This window comes from Gambusia affinis, linkage group LG10 (assembly GCF_019740435.1).
Source record: "Gambusia affinis linkage group LG10, SWU_Gaff_1.0, whole genome shotgun sequence".
NCBI classification, from domain to species: Eukaryota; Metazoa; Chordata; class Actinopteri; order Cyprinodontiformes; family Poeciliidae; genus Gambusia; species Gambusia affinis.
Window position 1 is genome coordinate 23632780 of NC_057877.1, and position 25203 is coordinate 23657982.

At 38.6% G+C, this 25203-nt stretch overlaps 1 protein-coding gene and 1 long non-coding RNA gene across 3 annotated transcripts in view; one reads left to right on the forward strand and one right to left on the reverse strand.

Moving 5' to 3' along the window:
- Positions 1 to 99: 99 nt before the first annotated feature.
- ano8b (anoctamin 8b) overlaps positions 100 to 25203 on the reverse strand; it is a 40136-nt gene continuing 15032 nt past the window's right edge. Inside the window, exons 2-19 of the mRNA XM_044130527.1 lie at positions 17749 to 17859; positions 16801 to 16933; positions 13009 to 13147; positions 12441 to 12537; positions 12223 to 12339; positions 11582 to 11709; positions 11327 to 11488; positions 11091 to 11243; positions 10057 to 10183; positions 9914 to 9969; positions 9762 to 9836; positions 6809 to 7056; positions 5622 to 5781; positions 5160 to 5549; positions 3632 to 3823; positions 3355 to 3486; positions 2437 to 2547; positions 100 to 2176 (exon numbers count right to left, since the gene is read on the reverse strand). Coding sequence (XP_043986462.1) covers positions 1424 to 2176; positions 2437 to 2547; positions 3355 to 3486; positions 3632 to 3823; positions 5160 to 5549; positions 5622 to 5781; positions 6809 to 7056; positions 9762 to 9836; positions 9914 to 9969; positions 10057 to 10183; positions 11091 to 11243; positions 11327 to 11488; positions 11582 to 11709; positions 12223 to 12339; positions 12441 to 12537; positions 13009 to 13147; positions 16801 to 16933; positions 17749 to 17859 — 3284 coding nt within the window. The 3' untranslated portion in view covers positions 100 to 1423. The remainder of the gene's footprint in view (positions 2177 to 2436; positions 2548 to 3354; positions 3487 to 3631; positions 3824 to 5159; positions 5550 to 5621; positions 5782 to 6808; positions 7057 to 9761; positions 9837 to 9913; positions 9970 to 10056; positions 10184 to 11090; positions 11244 to 11326; positions 11489 to 11581; positions 11710 to 12222; positions 12340 to 12440; positions 12538 to 13008; positions 13148 to 16800; positions 16934 to 17748; positions 17860 to 25203) is intronic.
- LOC122839151 overlaps positions 3359 to 25203 on the forward strand; it is a 38295-nt gene continuing 16450 nt past the window's right edge. For both annotated transcript variants that reach the window (XR_006371989.1, XR_006371988.1), the window contains exons 1-3: positions 3359 to 3438; positions 3610 to 3834; positions 6834 to 6990. This is a non-coding gene — a long non-coding RNA (uncharacterized LOC122839151). The remainder of the gene's footprint in view (positions 3439 to 3609; positions 3835 to 6833; positions 6991 to 25203) is intronic.

Here is a 25203-nt window from a genome sequence, read left to right on the forward strand (position 1 = left end):
ATAAAAAAATCTCCAAAGCTCATTTAGAAAACTGCGTCTTACGATCATCAAGTCTAAGAACAGAAATTATGGAGGAAAAAGTAATTTTTCTGGCTTTTAGCCTTTTTGGCAGCAAACATTCTAGTTCTTGAAAAAAAGAATGAATACTATTTGGTACAGTGGAGGATCTGTGATGCTGTGGGTCCGTCTTACATCTAATAGCCTTGCTAACTTTGCTAGATTGTATCGTGAGCATTGGAATACAACAAACATTTTGTGATTTCTGCAGGGAACTAGACGTGTCAATCAGAGGACGAGCTAAGTGCTACTGAAAGCCTGCAGGGGGCGCTGAGGAGATGAAAACGTTTTCTTCTTGATAGGAGATATCTAAGATGGTTTTTTATATAGCTTTTACTGTGGGATTATTCAGCTTTAGGAAACGATTCATTCATTTCAAAGCTTCATCACATCAGGAGAGAATAAGTGTGGAGGGAGCAGTGGATACTAAAAAACAAACCGTTTTTGTGTAACATACCGTAATGAATCAGGCTGTTATCAAGCTTCTCGTTGAGGTTTAGTGCAACTTTCTCTTTACCTCCTCACACACTCCAGCCAGACTGGAGTGTGTGAAACGGAGCGCCATCTGTGTTTACCCGGCTCACTACAGGCATCATCCATGCTCCACTTTCCCAAACATCACCTTCAGCCGCTGCCTCCAAATTTCTCCTGGGGAAAATGTCGGTATGGGTAATTTGACTTACTAAGCTCTTTACTTTGTGATTTTTTTAATCTGTTACAGAAAGGGAAGGAAACTGAACGCTCAGACATCACCTCTGCTTTCAAAATAAAGCTGGTGATTTATGCTGCGACTGCTGAGAATCATTAAAACACTAACTGATATTGCTTTTCCATTTATCCGCTTCAATATAAAAGAGAAGGGCCCAAAAATTCATCACAATAAAAAAAAAAAGATAAAATATTTACTTGTGTTGGGAAGGATGAAGTCTGGAAATCTTTCCATGTTTGTTTTAACCTCTATCCTTTCACAACTGGCTTTTTATTTGTTTATTTTTTTGTGTGAGGCCACCAAGATGCTTACAATTTCTGACTAAAGGAAATCAGGAAACATAGCTCTCTGCTTTAAAGGCTTAAAATAGTCGAAACGCAGCTCATGCATTTCTTTACGTATTGCAGACAAGGAAGAATTTGAGTGAGTGTGTTTTAGTCGGTCATGACAGAAGGACTTGCGTCTGTCGTACAAAGCCCGATTATTTTTGTCTCTCTGCAAGAAACTTGACCGGAACAATCATCTCTTTGAACAGTCATCTTCCGTCGGATTCATCTTTTCCTGTTTTCCTCTGCACAAACAGGAACTTTTCGGGCCTTTTCTCACAGTAAAGCACATCAACTCCGGCTGATATGTAGTTTTTCTCCTCCAGAGCTGCTAGATTTTCGAATTGGCCAGGTCCAAGTCTGCAGCATGTCCGTTCTCAGATCCCTCCCCTGGAGGAGAAGGGATCTCGTCGGGAACACCGTTCAAGTCGGAGCGGGAGGCTTGTCTTTCCGACGACGATCCGTCTCCGGGTCTGGGCAGCGGAGCCCCATTCACACACGCTCCGCCTTCGGATTTCCCAAAGTTAAACAGTTTTCCAGGGTTGAAGGCCTTACTGGGTGACTGAGAACGCTCCTGAGAGCTGCTACCTGATGATGAGGATGATGATGATGATGCTGCGGCTGTGTTGGTGCTGGCTGCAGCAGATGCGGCGGCGGCAGCAGCAGCAGCAGCGGCTCCTTCCTTCTTGTTCTCGGGTGACTTGAGGAACTTGAAGCTGAGGAATCCGGGGAGTTTGGGCTCACTACCGGTGGGCGACTGCGGGGAACGCGCGCCGCTGGAGGAGAACTTACTCTGCAGCGGGATGATCTGCTTCAGCTTCATCACGTTGTTGTTGCCCAGCAGGGAGCTGGGCCTCTTGGGTTTGTCAGAACCGCTGGCCCCGCCTCCTCCTCCGCCACCTCCAGAGCGAGATTTGCTCCCGTGAATTTTGTCATGGTGGTGATCCCCAGACGGGTCACCTTTGCTGTCATCCCGCTCCCTCTCTCTGCGCGCCATATGCTCCGCCTGCCTCTGCCGCTCCTCTTCCTCCCTCTTCCTCCTCTGCAGCTGCTGGTAATGCTGCTGCGCCTGCCGCTCATGCTTCTGCAATGAAGAGGAAAAATAAAAATCACATTAGGTGTTTACTAGGATCTGCACTAACTAACGCTCTGCTCATATTACAAATCCCCTCACTGTCTGAAGTGCAGTTTTCCTTTTTATGTCCAGCTGTAAACCTTTTCGCTTTCAAACTTTAAAATGAATCAGGTGTAAAATAAACATTTTCCCTCCACATGATGCCAAAGTACTAAAGTGAAGATGCTAGATGGACCTCAACAACCCCAACAAATTGCTTCCTCCTTTACCTTAAAAGCCTCCCTTCGCTGGTAATCCAGTTTCGCCATCTCCTCCACGACCCATGTAGGGATGTCAGGAATGGCCACATGGATGATGTACTTCAGGAGGATCGCAAAGTGCTGAAAGAAACACATTTAGAAGCAGATTGCTGCAGTTAATGAACCATGTTTGAATTATATATCAGAAAGGATGATAAAGCCTCAACATAACATTTACTTCAGGTAATTTCTGCACCAAAACCTGTGGCCTGTGAAAATGTCCTTCTGGTTACGCCTGACTTCCTAATCAGGCCAGGACGGAGCTGCAAGCTGTTCTTGTCTTTCAGATACAAGCAGCCACAGAGTGCAGAGCTGACCGAGCTAAAACTAAAGAATACTGACTGGAGCAGCAGCTTAGAAATGTAGAATTTATAAGAGCAATTTCATTATGTTATGTCTGAAAAGTAATGAGATTTAACTTTTTTAAATTTTATTATATATAAAAACACCAAATAAGGTGTAATATGGACATTTAGGAAGATATATTGGTAGAAATGATTTAGTACATTAGGGTATAAAACTGTAGAGCATTGATTAGTCCTTCCCTATAATCACTGTCAACAGAGATCAATAGCATCTTTTAACGTGGGAGTGTGATTTAGTTAAATGAAGAAACATCCAGGAAAATGCATTAAAAATAGTTTTGTACAAAAATTATTTGTAGTTATTTTAGCAATAAATTTTAATATAATTATTAGAATCATTTCAAGACTTGACCTTTCATCACCCACAATCGGGTTTCAACTACACCTTTGGGAACAACTGCATAAAATAATTTAAAAATGTTGTGCACATTTTAAAGTCTTAATTAGGAATGTGTACATTTTCTGTGTATTTATAAAAAAGTTGTATTTGACTGGGTGATTTAAACGGTTTGCTCTTTGGTACCTCCAGGATGACAATAGAGATGATGGCCATCTCCGGACTGAGCCACGGGAAGAGCCGCTGCAGCTGACCGCACTGACCAATCAGGTAACAGTTCACTATGATGGCAATCAGGCCCATGGCTTCCATCGCCGTCTGAGAAGAAACAATAAAAAAAAACTCTGTCAACTCTGTTGTTTCTGCTTGCAAAAAATATAACTTTTATTTAAAAAAAATTATGCAATTTGCAAGTAAAAAAAAAATATTGTCATGCTTTAGCTGTGGACTGAATGAGCCTCACCTGCCACTGGCCAATGCTCTCCACTCGGAGTCCGAACGGCCTCTGCAGCCCGGTGCACAGCTTAAAGGCGTCGCTGCGGATCTCAATGATGTTGTTGATGAGCGCACACATGGCCGCCAGAGGAAAGGCAGAGGAGAAGAGAACCACGTAGCCAAACTGGACAAACATCTCCTGGTAGTCCTGGAAGGTGTCCTAAAAAACAGGTGAAACATTAATCTCTTTATTTGCTATACAGATAAAGTTCTTGGTGACAAAGTTCTGAATATTTAGTGATGTTGATGAATTGTCTGTGCAGCTAAAATATGATTGTATAATATATGGATGTATAATGAGTGAAAGTGTAAAAGTGTTGTTTTAGGAGCCAAACAGGAAATTTTGTTCTGTTTGAATTGATCAACAAAGTTGACACCAAATCTGACATATAACCACATAATCTGTTAAATTAACAATCGTTTAATGTTTTTAATCTTGTTCTATACCTTCAGTCTGACAGAGACTGCAGACGAAACTGAAACTAGACGATTAAATCAGACATCATTGCATGATGGACTGAAACACATGTTGTTTAATGTTCACTGTCCCTTTAAGGCATCTAAAATAAATAACAAACCAGAGTAAAAACGGCATTATTAACACACTGCTCTCCCACAAAAGAAATCTAGCATGTTGCACTAATATTTTGAGAACCATACTTTTATCAGCCAGAAGGAGGCGTACCAGTCAGACGTGTTGTTCATAAAGAGGTTTTCACATCCAACGCTAACATACCTGACTCAAATGAATAGTTAATGACCAGGTTTTTGCAAAACTTGCTGACATATTGAGAGAGTAGTCTGACCCGATTCAGGTGTGTTAGAGCAAAAGTTACAGGACAAGTGAAACTCGAGGCCTAGAGTTACTGAGATCAAATGTTTCATGGAGCTATAATATATTTTAATGTCTTTACATAATTTTACTTTTATCATGTTTTCTCTTTATTAAAGCTGCAGTGTGTAACTTTTATAACAAGTGCTTCTTAACATATTTGTTGAAACTGTCACAAATTAATTCACACTAGAGTTAAATTCTGATTCCCATTCAGTTAATCTTGCAATGATGGAAGATGAACTGCAGTGAGTAAACAATAACAGTAGCGTAACATAATGGTGTTGTTAACAGGCTGCCTTACACTCTGACAGACTTCTGGTTTTTATTGCACAACCTGAACCTCTACAGCATATGTGTCAAACTTAAGGCCAGGGGGCCAAATCCGGCCCACCATAACATTTTATGTGGCCCTCTAAACGCTAACGATGCAAAATAGAACCGTCAAGATAACAAGACGTAAATATTATTTTATCAATCAAATCAAAGCAGCTTTTACCTGTATGGTTGGACAAATTTTCAAAAGCAGACAGCTATTTATTAATATTTTAACAGTTTGTTAATAGGTTTCACCAATACTTTCTGCCACAACCAGCCCTTTGAAGAGATTTATAATTAAATATGGCCCAGAATGAGGCTGAGTTTGACAGCTGTGCGTTCTTACAGCGTAGGTCTGCATGCAGCTCTCCATCTCAGCCTGAGTCAGCGTTATGCTCTCCGTCTCCTCCGGAGGATCCATCCATGACTCCCGTTTGGTTTTAGGCTCTGTCCTCTCCACGCTCTGGCCTCTTCTTCTGTGACGCAGTGGCGCGGCGCCGTCTGAGGCAGACGACGGCAGGGCGGCGCTGCCCCCAATGGCTGCAGCGGCAGCACTGAGCCCCTCGGCGCCGCCCCCTCCCGAGTCCTTCACATCATGGATTCCATTATCGTCGTCGTCATCGCACATTTCAAACACAGAGGCCGGGTCCATTCCTTTCTCCACCATGGTGGGGCTTCCTTCCTCCAGGAAGTTGTTTTCCATGGGGGCTCCACCACAAGCCGGCCTTCTGTCCACCTTCAACACAGCAGCTGTTGTTATTTTTACTCTCACAACAAGTTAAAGTTCATCTGATGCTCCGCTCTGTACCTTCTCTATAAAGCTGACTTTCCTCAGCTTCAGGCCGCAGTCTATCACATTCTCCTCCTCCGTCTCTCCTTCGCTGAACCTCCCGCTATCAGCCTCGTCCCGCTCTCCCCCCTCCTCCTCATCAGGCACGCCACAGCCGCCGTTCAAACACTTCTTCTCCCTGCGAGGAGTTAAATGAGTGGTTATGTTGTCGGGCAAGCTGGGAGTTCGCTGGAGCTATTCTCTAAACGTCTGACAGGAATGAATCATAACAGCAAGCGGCACAATGGTGGAGGAAGATGGAGTGAACCCGAGCAGATCTGAGAGTAAATAATTAGTGTCAGTTACTCATCTGCACACTATCGTTTCATTTAAAACATGGGGGTCCAAAGTGTGGTATGAGGGCCATTTACGGCCCCTGGCTGCAATTCAATAATAATACAAATTTAAAAACATGTTCATTTACACTCATATGTGAAAATGGCTGCAAATAGATGCACAATTGTACCATTGGACATCTTTAAAAACCAGAAGTAGAGCCTCCTGCACAAATGTAGCAAGTAGTTTCTGGATGGTAAGTCAACAACAAAACACTCGCTTCACTGGGGTTGCTAGATGATTTGTGATTATACATTCTGGAGATTTGTGAATGGCTCACTTTCCAGACACCAAAAAATAGAAATATACTCCCAAAACTTGGTTAGATGTTTCTTTTAGCACTTGAGCTGTTTTTAGAAGCAGGTGAGACATTAATGGAAGCCCAAAAACTTGCAAATTATGAATTTCGCCCAACACGTCCCTTTAAAATATAAAATATTCATCTTTACATAACCATACTTTTTGCCTTCTCTTGTAAGACCGAAATCTATTCAGTTACCTAAATCCTAAATCCTGCTTTTATTCCTCTGAAGTGACTATGTTTTTGCTATCTATTTTTCAATAAACACAAGACAAATCTGCAAAACCCTTCTTAAGTTTAAGCTCTTTAACGTTTTAGTTTAAGTGTAAACTATTGAGTTTACACATATCTTGTCCACAAAAGAAAATCTGACTACTTCACTTATTCCATTAAAGTATTATAGTATAAATTTTTATTAGAAAATATAAAAATTGTTTGGCCCTCAAGATCTTTTGACTTGACAATTTTAACCCATATGACAAAAGGTTTGGACCCGCCTGATCTAAAAGCTAATTTTGATGGAGCTGACCTTCGTTCTGGATTCCCCACTCCAGGTCTCGTGCCCCTCAGTCCGGATCCAGGCACGGTCGGGTCCGTTGGCGAAGCCTGGACCTTCCCGGCCGCCAGCCGGGCGTATTTGAGCAACACGGAGAGCAGCAGGTCCCACACGGCTCTCATCGACAGCTCCCCCAGCTTGTGGCGCTCGTACAGGTAAGGCTGCAGAACCTCCTTCACGTTCTGAAGGAATTGGCGGATGATGAGTAGAGTGGCCAACATCTGGCAAGAAGAGGGAAAACGTTTGTTTTTTTACCAAGAGAGGAAAGCAGAAAACAAAAGGAGTATTCAAGGTGTCAGATAGAGGCAAGAGCTTTAGAAGAAAGAGCAGGATACCACCATTAGGAAAATTCACCAAATCTAAAATCAATCAAAAGACAAACCATAGCAAGAAGAAATGTTTTTTGAATGCCATTAATTTTTTGTGTTTAATTAAGCACTTAAACTGGTCATAAAACAAGAAACGTGTTTGATGTTTTAATTTTTGTAAAATAAAACCTTTGTAGTTGCAACTTATTTGTTTCAGATAATGTTTGTTTCCTAATCTCAGCAATAAAACCTCAAGAAGTAAAACAAAAATGTATCCAAGATAAAGTATTATTTACATGGAGGGCCACTACGAGGCCCACCAGAGTGAGAGAGGTGGGAGATACGGACTTAGAATATTATCACAATATTTTGTGGCATAATTGTGATAATGATTTTTTTTTTTTATTGATAAATTATTACTTACAATATAGCTGTGAATGCATTTATTTGATTTATTTCATTAAATGGAAGACATGGGGAATGATGTAATATTTGTTGATACTGTTACAATTTTCTCCAGACAATATAGAAAATTGTAAAACTAATAATTCAAATAATACTGTCGTTTTGAGGAGGTTTTGTTCAACATTAATTAGAATTTATGAAGAAAGTCAGAATTTAAAACTCTGTGAAACAATTGATAAATGATACCATAAATGCCCACCCCTAGTTGGAAGTTGTCTGAAAAACAGGTTTTGTTTTAAATGTGTATAAAAATCTAAATCTAAGGCTCCATTGGTCATATAAACCACAAGGGATCCACATACAAATATTGGTAGGAGACTGGTAAATCTTGCAAAAATGCTACTAAAACTGCACTAAACTGCCCAGTTTTACCAGAATTATTTTACTCATTCTGTAATATATATGTAAACAGAAATGCTTACATAGATAAAGGCTCACTCTGTATGTATGGTAACATTGTTAGGGCAGGTGCAAAGAACAGCAGACTAAAACAAACTAAGCCTCAATAAATTCCTGACAGGACTTGGATACAATGTCACATCCAGTTTCTAGGAAACTGAGGAAAGGAGCTTTCGTCCTTCTGTTGATACCAGCTGAAACAGCCAGTGCAAACACCAGCTAGTCACAATCAAAGTTTAACAAAAGAGCTGGCTAAAGATTTTCACGTATATTATTTTTTACTAAGAAGCTTTCTGTTTATTTTTAGTCACAATAAATTATAATTTCAGCTTATTTCACTTTCTGCTTACTAGGTGTTGGGCATAAACTTCTTAAGTGAGTTTAGCTCAACAAATATTGGAATAAAGTTGATTGTAGAGACAGGAACAAGGAAAACTATTACCAATCCAGCTAAGGAAGCAACAGGATCTGCAGACTGTCAGATGTTGCAGATAAATAAGCAAAAAGGCAAACAAAAATGACAGAAAGGAAAGACCAAATTTCCTAAAGGCCGTCACATATATGGAAACAAAGTAGAAAACATCTTCATACAATGACTTCAAAGAAGAAAGATCAAAAAGGTTTGATGCTATAAGATGCAAGAAACGATCCTGGCAAGTTTGTAGACTTTTGTTCCAGCAGCTACAAAGAAACAGAGGCTTCAAGTACAAGGATACAGGAAAACATCCAAAACATAAAGCAACACTGAGATATTGGCTGGAACTGATGAGCCCGTCAGAAGCTCTGAAATCTTTGCCACAAAATGTCTTTAGTGTGAACTCTGTTACTGAGTGAAGAAGCTACAGTTAACCCAAAACTATTCACAGCTCTAGAAGGTTAGATGTAGAAGGAAATGAAACAGGTTTTGTCTTAAAAAAATAAAATACTGCAAAAAGAACATAAAGTTTGGAAAAAATATTTATTTTGTTATATTTCAATCAAAAAGCTCAAATTATCCACACCCTTCTCAATAATCAAAGAAAAAACATTTTTAGCTGTAGTTAAAATGCCTGAACCGCTTTTTGCCTTGTGCTCATGAAGGTTTATCTTTAGTAATGGCCTTGCCATCAACGATATCAAGTCATGATTATGGCAGTGCCTTTCTCAAATCTAAAAACTACTTTCAGTCAAAACATGTCAAAATATTACTGCAAGCCTTGATCTGTCAGGAGTAAGAATAATTTGGGGCAAGAGAGCAAGCCTTTAATCAGATAACAGGAAGGTTGAATGGATTATCGGTAGGTTTAAGGGGTCTCAGCGATATGGATCTACCATCTTCAGATACAAAAACTGTAGGCACATATTTGAAATCGTTGCATCTTTAGCAATAAAGTTTCCCCACACCAACAGACAAACCAGAACAAAGCAGAGGTGACAGAGTGAGACCTTCAGTCCCTCCAAGAGTCAACAGGAGTCATACTTTAGACTTGAGCAAAGCCCTGAAGAACCAGGGCACTGAGATCACAACCATCTGGATCTTGAAGAAGATGTAAGGCAGCAAATTTTCCCGGACCTGCCGCTGCAGACTTCGTAACAGAGACAACACCAGCAGCATCTTCCGCACACAGACAAACATGGATGGATGTATGGATGAATGGGCATGGATATCAATGCGAGGAGACAGACACAGCAAAGCATTTATGGGTTGAAATGATGCTCGCACACACTGTGTAAGCCTGTGTAATGATTGAAGCAAATATACAGTCGTTTCCTACCTCCTTCAGACGCTCCATGTCTTTGAGGTAGAATCCAATGTAAAAAAGGCTGAGATAAGAATTTACAAACTGAAACTGCAAGAAAAACAAAAGAAAGGTGAGAACAACTGATTAAATCCTACATGGGAAAATTAGACAGATAATTTACTCACAAGAACCATTTTGATGATGAGATTTTTCTCATAGGCACTCTGGAGTCTGTAGTTTTCTACAGAATGGAGGAGCAGAATCTGTTTAGCTCAGGAAACATCAATGTTGCTAATTGTATTGTATTGACCAGAAGCTGGACTCTCACCCATGTCGTTGAGCCAGCAGGCGATTTTCCTGTACACCTCATCACATGCACTCACAGTGATAGCAAGCATGATTGTAGGGATAAAGCGAGCCAGCCGCGGCATTTCCTTGATCCCCATCACAAACTCCTGCAGCAAAAGACAGAACTGTTTGATAAATAACTAAACATATGTGTCAATAATAATATACTTGTCTTTTTTTGAAACAAAAGTTTGATCATTACGCAGTTTTTATTATTTTAAATCATTCATCCATTTCACTTCTCAGTCTAAGCTATCAAAGTTAGAGGGTAGGACTAGTTTAGTTTCAGTCAAGATGATTTGAGATGCATGTACAAATGCATCACAAAAAATTATAATATCAATACATTTATTTTATTAATTTAATTGAAAAAAGTGAAATTGATACAGATTCACTACAAATAGTCCTGTAATTCCAGCAATTATTCATTTTGCATTTGATGACATACAGCTTATGATAAACCAAAACCCAGTTTTTCAGAAAATCTAAATGCAACAATCAATAAAAAATGAGTTTAACTAGAGAAACATTGTCATAATTAAAGTTATGTCTGTGAACTGTATAATGTATCGTGTTTTACACTGGATTCATTTATTCACATTACAATTAATTGAGCTGTTCTTGTACTTTGCAGGTTAAACAGTCAGATTTTAGATTATTTTTTAATAAGCCAGAGTGACAATTTAAATTATCGGAAGGGGAAATTGACCATGAAATAATAAAGTATTAGTTTAACAATATCAACTTATAATTTTATTTAATAAACATCACTGCTAATTATGCGATTAATTAAATATTTAAAGAGCTATAGATAAATTATTTTCTCCTTTTCCCACATTTTTAGTTAATGCTTAATCTATATCTAAAACATTGGCGCATTCGACACTTCATACACTGCTGAACTACAACATCAATCTTCAAATTCAGCTACAAAGCTACAGCTTACCAAACATTTTAAATTCTTAGCACGCAGCTACTACATTTAAAACAGCAAGAAAGTAAAGAAAACCTGACCTGCAGCTCAAAGCAGATGAGCATGACGAGGAAGACAAAGCAGAGGCACAGGATACAGATTGGCAGGCTGACCAGCCACCTGAACACACGCCTGCGCCACGGCGGGTAGTAAAACTCCTCGCATCCCGTTACGGGGCTGCAGCGCTTCACTCCCTGCACACAGAGAGCATTAAACAGCTCAAAACAGCAGGGAGTTGCTGTGGAAACGGGGAGGAATAAAATCCAGCTCCTCTCACCCGAAACTGAGGCCGCGGCTCCTCCAGTGATTTGGAGGGCGTGTCCAGCGTTCCCCATTTGTACGCCAGCTCGGCTCCCCTCCTCTTCCACCGCTCCAGGAACAGAGTGGCCCACACCACATTGAACAGCGCAAACACCACGCAGCAGATGTCACGGCTCGTCTGGGATACACAAACAGGCGAGTGTTTGTGGCAGCAAGCAGGCGGTGGTGTCTTCCCGTTAATAATTCAGGCCACCAAATGTTGTGTTCTCACCTGATCCGACTCTGTGAGCATCCACAGCACAAAGCCGATCACAGCAGGATACAACATGGAGGTGGTGTAGAAACCCAGCCAGGCGAAATACATCGCTATCTTCACCCCAAAGTAGTCACAGATGTCGTCTGTAAATAATATGGAAAGAATGACCTGAAAAATTAACTTAAAGGTTCATAATTTTTTTATTCTGAGTGCTTTAATTTAAAGATTTTAATCAAAAGTTTTTTTTCATGGAACGATTGATGGATGGACGGAGAGAGGAATATTTATTTAGATACCTGGATGGATGAATGAATAATTTGATCAATTTATGGATGGACAGAGATAGACGGATGGAAGGACAGATGGACGGATAGAGGGATGGATAGATGGATGGATAATTGCATACATCCATGGATGGATGGAAGAACAGATGAACAAAAAAATGGATAAAAGGATTTATGGAAGGATGGGTGGATGGTTGGATGGATGGATGGATGGATGGCTGGATGGATTGTTGGATGTATTGTTGGATATACAGATGTATCGATGGATCTATGGTTTGTTGGATGGATGGATGGATGTTTGTATGTATGGATGTATTGTTGGTTGGTTGGTTGGTTGGATGGACAGATGGTTGGATGGGTGGACCTGCTGACCTAGTGGCTGCTTCTCGCAGACCGCCTGGACCCAGGACTTCATCAGCTGGTTGAGGATCCTCTGCTCATGGAGAGGAAACACCTGCTGGATCACTCCTCTGGCTCTCAGCTCTGGGACTGCAGAGAGGCGATTACAGATCGTTAGAGACAGCAGCAAACACAAACCAAACAAAAAAAACAATCAAATAACCCTAAACCCACAAACAGCTTCAGCTTACTGATTGGCTGACCCTCCAGGAAGCTGATATTGTGAAGAACCTCGCCCTGCTTGGCACGTAGATTGTCCAGCCAGTATTTGATGATGGTTTGTCTTTCCTGCGACAAGAGAACTTAAAAGTTAATTTTATATTGGGTTTTTGCTTTTTCAAAAAACCAGAAACAGAAGTCCCCTCTTGGCATGGTTGATAGAACCTTGTTGGTAGCATTGGTGTGTATGTGTGTGTGTGTGTGTGTGTACATGTGCATTTGTTTGTAATACTTTGTGGGAACCATTTTTCTAACATATACTATGTTGCGGGGATCAATTGCTCCTTGTGGGGACTGAAGCCTGGTCCCCTCCAGGGGAAACACTGGGCCAGATGTTAGATTTAGGACTAAGGTGTGAATTGAGTTTTGGTTAGGATGCAATTATCCATCCATCCATTAGGATTAGGGATAGGTGTGTAATGGTCAGGGTTAAGGGTGAGGTTTCGGCTGTAGAAATGAATGGAAGTCAATGGAAAGTCCCCATAAACAGCCACGCAAACGTGTGTGTGAGAAAAAGAGTGAGAGAGAGAGAAGACTGACCTGTGAGGTGAAAAAACACAGCTCACTCTCAATGTTCTCATAGATGTAGTCCTCTTCGCAGGAGAAGCTCCGTGCTCCTCCACCAAACTCCGGCTTCACCCCCTTTCTCAGGCCCATCTCCTCTGCACCTCGCAGCAAACTGCAGAAACATGAAAGCAGTTTTATTCCCTCGCTTTTTGTTTCAGATTTGTGACTTGTCATTTTCATCTCAATCTGCTCTGGTTAAATCTCCTTTTGTTACTGATTGCCTGCACATCCCAGAACTCACATACTGAAATGACCCTCCAGCTTTTGCATTCTGCTGCAACAAAACATGTAGGCGGAGGGAGCAGTACTACGATTGATCTCATAGTAGCGGCAAAGCAGGAGTGTTTCCTTCTGTTCAGAAAAAAACTATTTCAGCTATTTTAGGTCAAATTTGACCAACAAATGCTATTAAAAAATTTATTATTTTTCACCAAGAACCCCTTTCATGTTACACTAAGACTCCATCCATGACATCAAATATCATCCTGGACTTGGACTGGACAATATGGACTTTTATCACTTTATATTGTAGTATTATTGTGAAAGCAATAACAATTAGAATCAATTACTTATTTTTTAGGTGCATATATAACGCCACAAGCATAAATACTGTTCTTGGAAAATATTTCTATTTAAAGTAAGCTTCTTCAGGATGCCACTTATTTAAAGAAATGTGATTTGTATCACTAATCTACACATGGAGACTTTATTTAAACTTAATTTTTGAATTTGTTGATTTTTTTATGCTCTCATGGAAAAAATGGGAGGAAATAGTAAAAAACAACATTTTGGTCAGTTCATGTTTTACTTTGAAATGTATCGTGACAACAATAAATCAAAATTCTTATCATGCCAGAAAAAACAGCACTTTTAAAATTGATATTGAGGAATTACCGACTTAAAACAAGCACGTATAGCTCTTTGACAAGTTATTTGCAAGCTTGTTCTGTCTTATTTCAAGTTTACTAATATAGTCAAACTAGAAATTAGACCAAAAATAAATCTTTAGACAAGATCTTCTGCAGAGATTATCCTTGTTCTGGCAGATTGTGTATGCTGTGGTGGTGTAGTTTTTCTCTAGTGGGACAGTCAGCAAAATAATTGAGATGGCTGAATTTTGTTGTCATCAAACATGAGTAATGGTTTTGCACATACCTGTATTTATTCAAATTTATATGTAAATTTTAGTTATATTATTAAATCCTTTCAATAAGTCAAGTGGAAACAGTGACAATAGGGACAATGCAAAACCAACAGAGATTACTAATTTCTCTAAGCCCCTTGATCTAAGCCCCAGCTCCTTATTTTTTTTTTTTATTCATGCACATTTTCTACCTGCTTTCCTCTCAGTTGAGTTTTCAAACTTCTATCAGAGTCTTAACCTCTTGTTTGCCTTCCATACCTCTTACATCGCTTCTTTATGTCCTTCCTAAAGGCATTGAGATGAAATTGCACTGCTAATAAATCATGACTCTCCCTCTTTTCCCCTGGAGGTTTTCAGCTTCCATTGCACTTCTCTGTATATATATATATATTTATTCTTTATGCAAGGAAGTGGGAGTACAGCTTAGGTGGGCTTGTAACATCCATCTATCATGCAACTGCATGTAGTTGCAGGGGCGGTACAATAAAGTACAGTCAGCGCCATGAAAGATGGCAATGAGAATGTAAGGTGCAAACTGCAGAATGCTGTGAACTGAGCTTATCTATCGCAATAAAAAGGTTCTATCTACTTAAACTAAATGTTTAGTACACTTTAAGGTTCATTCAGAACTTAAAGCACCAGGCATAGCCAGGAAACCAAATAAGATGCTCGCTTATCATTTCATCTAGATGTTTTACCCTCTGTCCTCTGGACCTGGATTGAGTTAAAGGAAAATTGTGCACAAAGGTAACCTTGTAAAAGAGCAGAACTCTGCTGAGGAGGCCATTGCTGCTAAAGCGTATGCTAATTTAACAAATGCCTATCAGACATAAAATGTGTAGTAATAAATCTCAGCAGAACTGGACAGCATGCAGTAAAATGCACAGTCAGAGCAGAGGAATGGCTAATAAATGCTCTGTCAGGGAAGAGGAACAGGATTTTTCTGTAGTACAAAGTCACAGAGAAGGAGGAAGAAGACGTGTTTTAAATTAATGTTAATATTTTCAATTAAAGGATTATTTTGTAAAAGGTAAAATAATAAAAACCCTGAAGAGCAATGTTAGCAACAATTTAAATCCTGATATTGTTCAATATTATTGATATCTCTATTCCATCCATCCATCCATCCATCCATCCATCATCCATCATCCATCATCCATCCATCCATCCATCCATCCATCCATCCATCCATCCATCCATCAATCAACCAATCAATCAACCAACAGTCTGTATTTGGATCTTTGGATGTTCCTCAGTGTTGCTATTTGAAAAGTAAAATGACTTTTGCAGGATGTTTGACCTCCTGACCCAATTCCTTGAGGAGTGCATTAATTAAATTTAAAAGTAAGACTGGTTAATAAACCAGTAGCTCTTTTTTGCTGCAAATCTCTGTTGACCGCTAAAACCTGAAACAGAGTCATTATTCTGTTGGCGTGCAAAGACTGAACCAATCAGATGATGCAGTTCCTGCCACAGTTTAACCCCACTCAAAGCATATGTCAGCATAATCCTCAACCAAATCAGTTTTCCACTCTTAGGTTATATTTAAAGTCAAACCCTCAGCTATCAATAGAGGAGAGCCCTCAAAGAGCTGCCACAAATAAAGCCTAGATGAAACTGACTCAGGATTCTTCTACAACTTTCCTAGAAACAGGAACAATGAGACTCTGCAGTATGAAGCACAATCAGTGTAAATACAGTTCAAACCACTTTACAGGACTTGAATTAAAGCTGCAGCCAGAAGCAGTTGAATGCACCAAACATCTTGGCAGTTTCACTAATGATTCATCACCTCTAAACGCTGCTGTGCCAACTGTAGCAACAGCTCAATGTGAAGCCATTAAAAAGGAAGTTTCCATTTCCCACCTGCACAGAGCAGCAAAGATAGTTTTACATTTTAGCATCCCCAATTCAGCATCAATCGTCTACAATAACTGCATCTAGAGCTTCTGCAGACAGACCTCATATGTAGCATTATTCATAAGTCATTTGTCCATAGTTTTGCTTGATATTAATTTTGTTATGGAGGGAAGTTGGATGAATAGTTTCTTGTGTAAGTTCTGCAGAAGGTGAATTAGGGATTAATTCATAGTCCCAGTTGAACAGCCTTTAGAATATGAGGTTGGAGCAGTCAATCTGATAACATCTACAGAAAGTTTGCATCGTCATTCTGCTCGGAAACGTTTTAACTTAAAACTTTCAAAGAAATCCACAAATTATTATTTTTGCCTTTTAAGAGCAAAACCTGAAATGTCCAGCACTGATCTCAACAAATACAAACAAATTATCTTATTTATTGTACAAAACCACTAATGAAATTAGATTCATAGATTAATTGCTAATCAGGAATTAGTAGCTGTGTCTGCTAGGAACTAGCTGAACTACTTTTGCATCAGAGAACAAAACTAAACTGTCTTTTGTCACAGTCAAGGATCTATAATATCAGATGTAAAGAGCCAATAAAATGCAGAAAAATTAAACACCTCTAACATGTTTTAGTCCAATGACATTTATAACATCATTGACTAATAATTCAAGAAATAAAAGCTACAATAAATGATTTAAAAAAATACAATTTCAAACTAAGACCTCCAAAACGCTGTTCCTGGCAGGTTTCTTACTTTTCATACGTAGCGGTGATGAAGAATGCGTAGACTCTGGTGTGCTTATGATGCCGGATTTGGATGATGATCTCTGGGATTCCTAGCCGCATGTGGTTCAGTATCCATAGCAACGTGTGGTCATCTGTAGTGTCTGCGTCAAAAAAAGAAACAGAAATGAATTTTTCATGCATAAACAAGCAAGATCAACATTATTCATCCACAGCTAATTTATTCCTTTGTCTGCTGAGAACACTGGAGAAACTACAGGAATTTATCTTGTTGTTATCCTTTTCTAGGCTCAATAAGTCAGTTTCCAATATATTTATATATATATTTAAATAAAATCTTATTTTATTTTAAAAAGTAGTTATTGTTTGATCATGAAGATAAAATTAATTAAAAAGCTTTTACTGAGAAGCAAATTTGTTCCTGTAAACCCCTGACTATTAATCTCATCTCAGCAATATGGCTAAATATAAATGTCTTAATTTGAAGGTAGATTACAATTATATTATCATTTTTAACTTGTTAAAGTTGACAAAGTAATTATAAAAAATACAGCAAGTTAGGGTTACACAGAAAAATATGAAAGCATAAAAAGGAGCAGAAAAATATTCCATTGTGATAAAGTTCCTGAAAATGTGATAAGAATATTGATTATTAGTTTACAATTTTCCTTACACTTCCCTTTGTTTACCCTGATACATTTATTTTGAGTTTAGAAAGCTTCAAATAAAGTTTAGTGAAGCAATCTAGTATTTTCAGAAATGCTGAAACATTTTTTTTTATCAATTATTACAGTTAGCAGCTGAATTTAAAAATGATAGAGTTCAAAATCAGCAGGTCACTCCTTGGGGGAAATCTGATAATCTTTTTAAGGTAGATAAATGTTTTTATTGTTGACTTTTTTAAAAACCCAAACTTTAGCCGTTGTGACATCATTGTGGGCGTCTTTAAGCGTCTGACCTGCAAACGTCATGAGGACGTCACAGTTCTCCGTGGGCACCGTTTTCATCCAAGACTTATGAGACAGGATGTGTCTCCCAGCCTGCAGCAGACGCTTCCCAAACAACTTATCTGGAAGACAAAAAGAGACAGAGAGCGGAGGGGAGGGGGCGAAAGAAGGAGACAGTCACCATTTCAAAGTCAACATGTGTACAGACCACTGACATTTGGAACATTTTTTTCAAAACCTTGTAAAAAAAAAAACAACCTCCCCGCACACTGAGACAAAGAGACACATAAACACAAATAAAACCATCCTTCTCATCAGGACAGATTTAAATGTCACGCTGCTTTGCTTCACAACACGACACTGACAGAAATAATCCTGGCCTGCCAGGACCACAGGCTGTAAATTGTCTGCACTGTTTGAACTGTTGTGCGCACACACACATTTTAATACTACCCAGTGAGGACTTTGTTTTGACATCCATTAATTTCACTAATGGCATTTTTGCCTAAGTCTGACCTTAACCTCACCATTCCTCTAACTCCAACCCCTGACCTTAGAAATGGGTATCTGCCACATCACAACCACTTTCTTTTTTCCCATTAGACCGATTGGTCTTCAGAAGGTTGGTAAATATCCCAGCAACAAAAACAAGTACACACACACACACACACACAAATAGATTCAGCTCGATCAAAGAGACCAACTGCTGTGATTTGTCTGGGCTGTTTTATATTTCTTACATTTCTTTGACGTGGATACGGTAACTCTTCACTGGAAATATATTTGAAGTTCTTTCTTCTCCTTCTAGAGTTCACATTTACACTGATGCACCAGTGCAAACAGCGGTGCTCAGCTGTCAGCGGACAGTTCGTAAAAACTGCTTCCTGACTCCTGAACAATAATGACAGCAGCCTGGAGTAAATTTCCATCCCTCAACAGCTCCAAAAAAAACTGAGACGAAGGCTCTAAGATAAGCCAAAACATTGGTCTGTTTCCAAAGATCACACTGAGGGCTGCTTAACATCACAGTCCCCAAATTATAATGATATACTCCTTATTTATTTTGGTTTATTTAAAGTATCCAGGCTAAACTGAAATCCAACAGGTTTGTAATAATTTAACAAGGTTTTTGCCTCTTTGTCACTGTAGTAATAGTTTATACTGTTGATGTGCACACAACACAAAAAGGTCAAGGCCATGAGAGATATAAATATTAGCAGGATATCACTGCTGTCAGAATGATGGTGTGGCTCTCAGGAAACACCTGTCACAAAAATCTGTCCCTCCCCTTCCAAGAAATGGGAGGCTTCAGAGGAAACACAGCACACGTTTCTAGCCACACTTATATTTGCATTGTGACCATGCAAAACATGTGCAACGTGATGCGGCTGCAAAGAACAAACCCGTCATGGGGCTTCTGGCAGTGAACTATGGTTTATTTCAGGGAAATTAGGTCTGCTGTCTTAATCCTAGTTCTATCCCTTTATGATTTACTGTTTTGATTTTCTGCCCTGGAAATAATCTTCAACCTCGTTTTCATCTGTATTCACATAGAGTTCAAGCTTTTACAGAGAGGCAAACTAATATGGAGAAGTAATTAGCATTTTAAACACTTTCTAAAGCGATTTTGGAAGTTAAATCAGAGCTAGATAGAGAATTATAGCATTAGGACAGAAATTTAAACTTAATTTCTTCTTTAGCTATGATTGATGCTCCTGGTGGGGATAAAAAGTCTTAAGAAATAATAAATATTGATGCACTGGAAATGAGCAAAGCTCAGGATATTTATTAAGTGGGAATAACTGTGTTGCAGGGCAGTTTCATGGCGTTTTAACCAAATATATTTTTTAAGACAAATTTTAAAGCTTGGTTTCGTTTAGAAAGGAAATTAGCAAAATATTACTTCCAATGCATTGTTTGGCTTTTTAAAAGAACCTCCCTTAAACTGGTTGTTACCATTTCATCTGGACAGATGACCCCATCTCACTTTTACCAATAGCAAAACCTTTGCAAGATATTTTGTGGACAGGGGGTTTTTGAAAACTGATTTTTGCATTTACTCAGGTTACTTTTGGCTGAAACAAAAGCAAAAGGAAGAAATCTGTCAAAACTTTTTTCAGGCATTGTAAGTTTGAATTCTAATGTTCCCCATCTTTAAAACATTTCCCATCTATTTCTGACTGGCAAAAAATAGATGGAAAGCATAGTGAGGTGGGTTGGTTTTGTTTTCTGCTTTCCCATCCTGAATGGTTTTCCCAGAGCAGAAACATAATTCGTCACTCAGCTGTGATTTAGATGAAATGCTGCAGGCTCTGCTGTGACATGACAGCCATTCTAATGAGTCTTGTATTCACCGCTGAGAGCAGCTCACACAAACACACTCCAGGAGCAGCCGGTGAATAGGCCTCAACACTTTTACGAGGCTTCAATTTCTGAATCCCACCAAAGAGCGGCTCAGACACGTTGCATGCTTTTATGGATTTGTTGCTCGGTGTGATATTACCCAGGATAGGTTGGACATTTAAGGCATGATGCAGGTTTGTGTCTGTGTTTGCATAAACTAAAACTAAGATCCCAAATAAAGGCTGCAGTAAATCAGTGCATGGAAGCCAGAGAGCATTGACCTCCGTGGTGGGTATAGATCTGTATCGACTCTAACTGAGGTAATTGCAATACCTCAATTACATTGAGGTAATGCAATTTTTACAGTATAACAAGTGATTACTATAAAGGAGTAAGAAAATGAAAAAAAAAATTAAATAACATCAGGATATTATGAGAATAAAGTCAAAATGATTTGAGAATAAAGTCGACATATTATGACTTTATTCTTGTATGAATGTAGTCTTGTAATATAATTTACAAGATATCATTTTGTGTTTATGCAGCCACTCCAGTAATTGAGTTTTCAAAAAAAAATATTCACAGTCAACCGTGAAGCCATCGGTCTGATGGCGGAGGCTCAGCAGAAAATAGGTCAGCCAAAAGGACAATGATCACAAAGCTAAGTAGGAGATCTACAACAAAATGAGGAAAAAAGAAAGAAATCTACAATTTTCTTTCAACCAGTCAAAGTTCTGGTCTTAACATCCTTGAAATGCTGTGAAGAGAAAACTATTTAGCAGAGATCTGTCTAAAATGTGATGTATGGGCAATTGCTACACTTGGAATGATTCTGTATGGCTGCAGACAATATTTTAGCACAGTGATTGATGTAGGTTAATGCTTTACGTAGTTTTTATGTATTTTTTGAAGATTTCCAATAGGAGTTTTATTCCAATTAAAATAGAGTGTTAGAGGCAAAGCAAAGTAGATTCAATAAATTTAGTGATTTTTTTTGTACTCATTGTAATTTCATATTTCACTCAGAAACAGACTTTAGATCAATCAATCATTAACATTTGCAAAATATTGCATGTATTTTCTAAGAAAGCGTGACTTACATCCTGCTTCTTGCTGAAGAAAGACTAAATGTAAAATTCTTGACAGTAAAAAATAAATAAGAAACTAATTGTTTCAACAAGCCAAACATGTAAGATTATTTTTGATTTTTGGATCTGCAATGAATGTCTCTGTGCATTTACTGGTTAGTAGTTTGTTTCAGAGAACTCCAGCTTCCTTTCCCAGTCCAGAAACATGACTAAAAGGTTCATTGTTTACTTTAAATTGCACATGAGTGTGTGTGCATGGTTGTTGACCTGTCCAGGTATAGAAAATAGTTATATTGTTAGAATGTTTAGTTTACAGCAAAACATACAAATTAAAAATAAGATTTATCTTGGAAATTTTAGGTCATGCTGTAAAAAGTGTGGATGCCATTTATTTAGACAAACTGTAATTGTCTAAAGTTGCAGTGTAAAGATGTTCTTACAACAATCTAAGCAGGTCAAGGTGAAAACAATTTAGATAACCGCTATTAAAGACATGAATGATGACATGGATCATTCTTAGTATCAGCTAGACGCATGATAAACACTTTATAAGTTTTACAAAGAATATATGTTTTGATCGACTAGTCATTGACATATTTATTTGAGAAAAAAAGTTTAAAAGTGTCTTTAGCCATGCAACAGAATCCAGGTCGCTGCGGAGTGGCTTACATGAGGACCGGCGGTGGAAACAGATAAAGCCTGTATTACTCACGGCCTTCACAGCAAGACGATGGTTCCAGGGCTAATGCTTATCAGACTGCAGCCAGGCAGGAGCATCACACAGGATGTCTGTCTGTAATCTAAGCTGCTCTGTGAACCATTTCTCTGGGATGTTTATGTGTGTGTGAGAGGCTGGGATCTAAAATACCAGATCAATCGAGTGTAAGTCGCCTTAGCGCAGAAATGAAGGTCACATTAACAATGAGTTAATGATGCTTTTTAATGTCTGCAGTGAGCTGCGTTGATGACTAAGAGGGTCTTTATGCTCCACTGACGTCCTGACTCAAGTTTTAATATTCATCAGTGTCATTATAATCAGTTTTCACTCTGCAGGTAAAGTTTAATTCTTCTAACTATGTTTTAGTGCAAAACACTTTTGCAGAAATGTTGTCAATTCTAGTTAATGTGCAAAAACAAATTTTATTTGCTCCAACCTTTTCAAAACAAAATATATCAAAATGTTTTCTTATGAAAGAAAAGGACTTATTTCTTCCTTGAAAATTAGACTTTTAATCTCAATTGTTTTTTCTTCATTCCGGTAAAATGAAAAAGTAAGATAATCGAAATGCTACAGTGGCTCAAACCAACTTGTAAATGAAGCGTGAATAGACCAGAAAAATCTTAGAGAAAAACGTAACTTCAGTTCACCTTTTTCTCCCTCTTGTTGTTCTCAATAAATCTCTCACTTTATTCTATGCTGCAACATTTTCTCTATTTTCCTGCACTGCAACCTGACTGCATAGTTGGCAAACATTTACAGAAATAATCTTACCACAACAGATCGAATGCTGCGTTTTTACTAGCAACTGTCAATAAATGAGTGAACATTCTCTCCTCTCTTTCTTTTCCCTCTACATGTTCCACCCTTTCCTTTTAGCTTGTTTTTCCCAGCATCATTCCTGCCTCTTTCTTTCCTCCAAATCCTCTCTGTGCTCCTCCAGGCCAGATCTACCAGTCCCTCTCTCTCTCTGTATTTCTTTAATGTCTGTCTCAGCTCTGCAGCCTTCACACTCAGTCAGGCTGTCTCAAGAGGTATTTGTCATCATTGCACTCGAGAGCTTATCTGGATGCAGCCTTCCAGCGAGATGGAGAAGAGCGGGAATGCTTGATACTGATATTACAAATAAACCTGGTCTAAAACACTCAGTTGTTCCAGTGAGCTGAACTTTTTACAGTTTCACTTCACTGAAGAGCAGAGATGCACCGATCAGGCTTTTCTCTTGGAGGTCTGACGTACTGACTCCAATTTTGAATGATTCAGATTTTTTCTAAGGATTAAAAGACTTGAAATAAAATATGTTCCCCGTTCTTTGAAAAATAACACACAGGATTTAGTTTGACAGCTGATTCAAGTTTTGAGTAATCACTGCACTACAGGGAAAAGCTTAATCAAGTCCATTAAGTGTTTACTATTAGCGTCAAAAAGCATTGACCTGTGGTTAAAGAAGAAAGACCACTGCCAAATAAAGCATGTCATGGTGGGCAGAGCATCTAATGCAAGGTAACAGTTAAGGCTTAGTATGAACAGCTATCTCTGACGGGACAAACAGCTAACAGCTACCAATTAAACAATCCACGTAATTTTATTTCAATTCAGAAAAAGTTTGATTTCAAAGAAGCAGTTTGTTGATGTACTGGAGAATGTTTTCTGTTTTAATTCATGCTGTAAACTAAGAATTAGAATTTTGAGAGTATATTAAGGGAGAGTTTTCTTGGTAGTCATATTTGTTTGTAGAACCAGTTGTGTGGCGTAGTAAGAAGGGTTTCCCCCTCTTATAAGTTATGTTAATGACTTCCTCCTGTGGCTTTCCTCATTCCCTCTCTGGCTTTTTCCAAAGAAAGTGCAGACAAAAGAATAAATATGTTTTCCTTTGGTATGTGTTCAACTGCTGGCACTGAGTTTTATTGATATACTTTTGTAGCTTATCTTCCCAAGATTATTAAAGGGGTTACGTTTAAAGTGTTGCCTTGGAAAAGGAATAATTGGCAATTCTGGCAATTTAACTGCATTTCCCTTGATACTTTCAGTAGATAAAAGATTGTGCCTTTTTCTTAGAGATTCACTGAAGTCAAAAGAACTGCATGTCCCAGCAGCCCACAGTGAATGTGGTGTTTTGTGCCTTTTTTAGTGAAATTTTTTTTTGTTTTAATTATTGTAGTAAATGCCTCTATAAACACAGATAAACTATTTCGGTTGCCACATCTTTTCAAACAAAACTGCAGAAAACAAAGTAACGTAAAATGGGTGTCTAGGCTGGACGATCATGCTGAAAAACATCACATAAGTGTTTCATATCGGTTGATATCAATAATTATTGTTTTTTTTTGTTTTAAATATCTGAAATACTGCCAAACTGACCTTTTCTCTTTTAGCCACAGTTTTCACTCCACACCATTGCTGTTTTTATTATTATTATTATTATTATTATTATTATTATTATTATTATTATTATTATTATTATTATTATTATTATTATTATTATTATTATTTTTAAACAGTTATGAGGTACAGTGGTGAAACATTAAACTGCTGCTGTGCAAGTTACTCAACAAGTTGCTAGGTAACCAAAGAACGAGTGAGTTGCTAGGTAACCAAAGAGTGAGTGAGTTAGTTGATGCCACCCACCTTGCTTAAGCTCACCCGCTCTAAAGCCTTTCCTCTCCTTAGATCTCCCAGAATGCTGTGGGGTTCTTGATCAGAGTTTAGTGAATATCCTATGTATAATATAGAATATTCTATCAGATGTATTATATTAATATATATTGTTACTGATTTATTGTCTAGCCCTAATGGGGAGAAGATCAAATAAAAGTTAAGTGCTTTGTCTAAAGACTAACCGAAGAAGGAAATGGGAGCCATGCAGGAGCAGGAGTCATTTTACAGGGAGTGGGACGGGACAGCCTCCACATCACTGAATCTTTATATCTTCCAATCTTATGAAAGCCAAATACCCAAAAAAAATCTGCAAAACTGCCTTTTCTATAATAACACATCCTGTAGTTTAGATAAGGATTTTCTTTCTCTGGTAGGAAGACAAAGGTATCTGTTCCACCCCTGTGACAAATGGGATAAAGATGTCAACCTTCGTGGATGTCAGGACTCTGGTTTCCTCATTATCGGTGGCAAGGAGGATAATAGGGACCTGTCCTTGGCTTCAAAATACCAATGACTGTATGTGACACTGGAGGCACCCATGGCTGAGTGCCAGGACGAGGACATGAGAGATGATGTAGGGGTAGAGGAGTTATAACGCTCACACAGCAGAACAGTTGAAGTATCACTTTCCCCTAGACCATCTTATTTCTCTCCTTTGC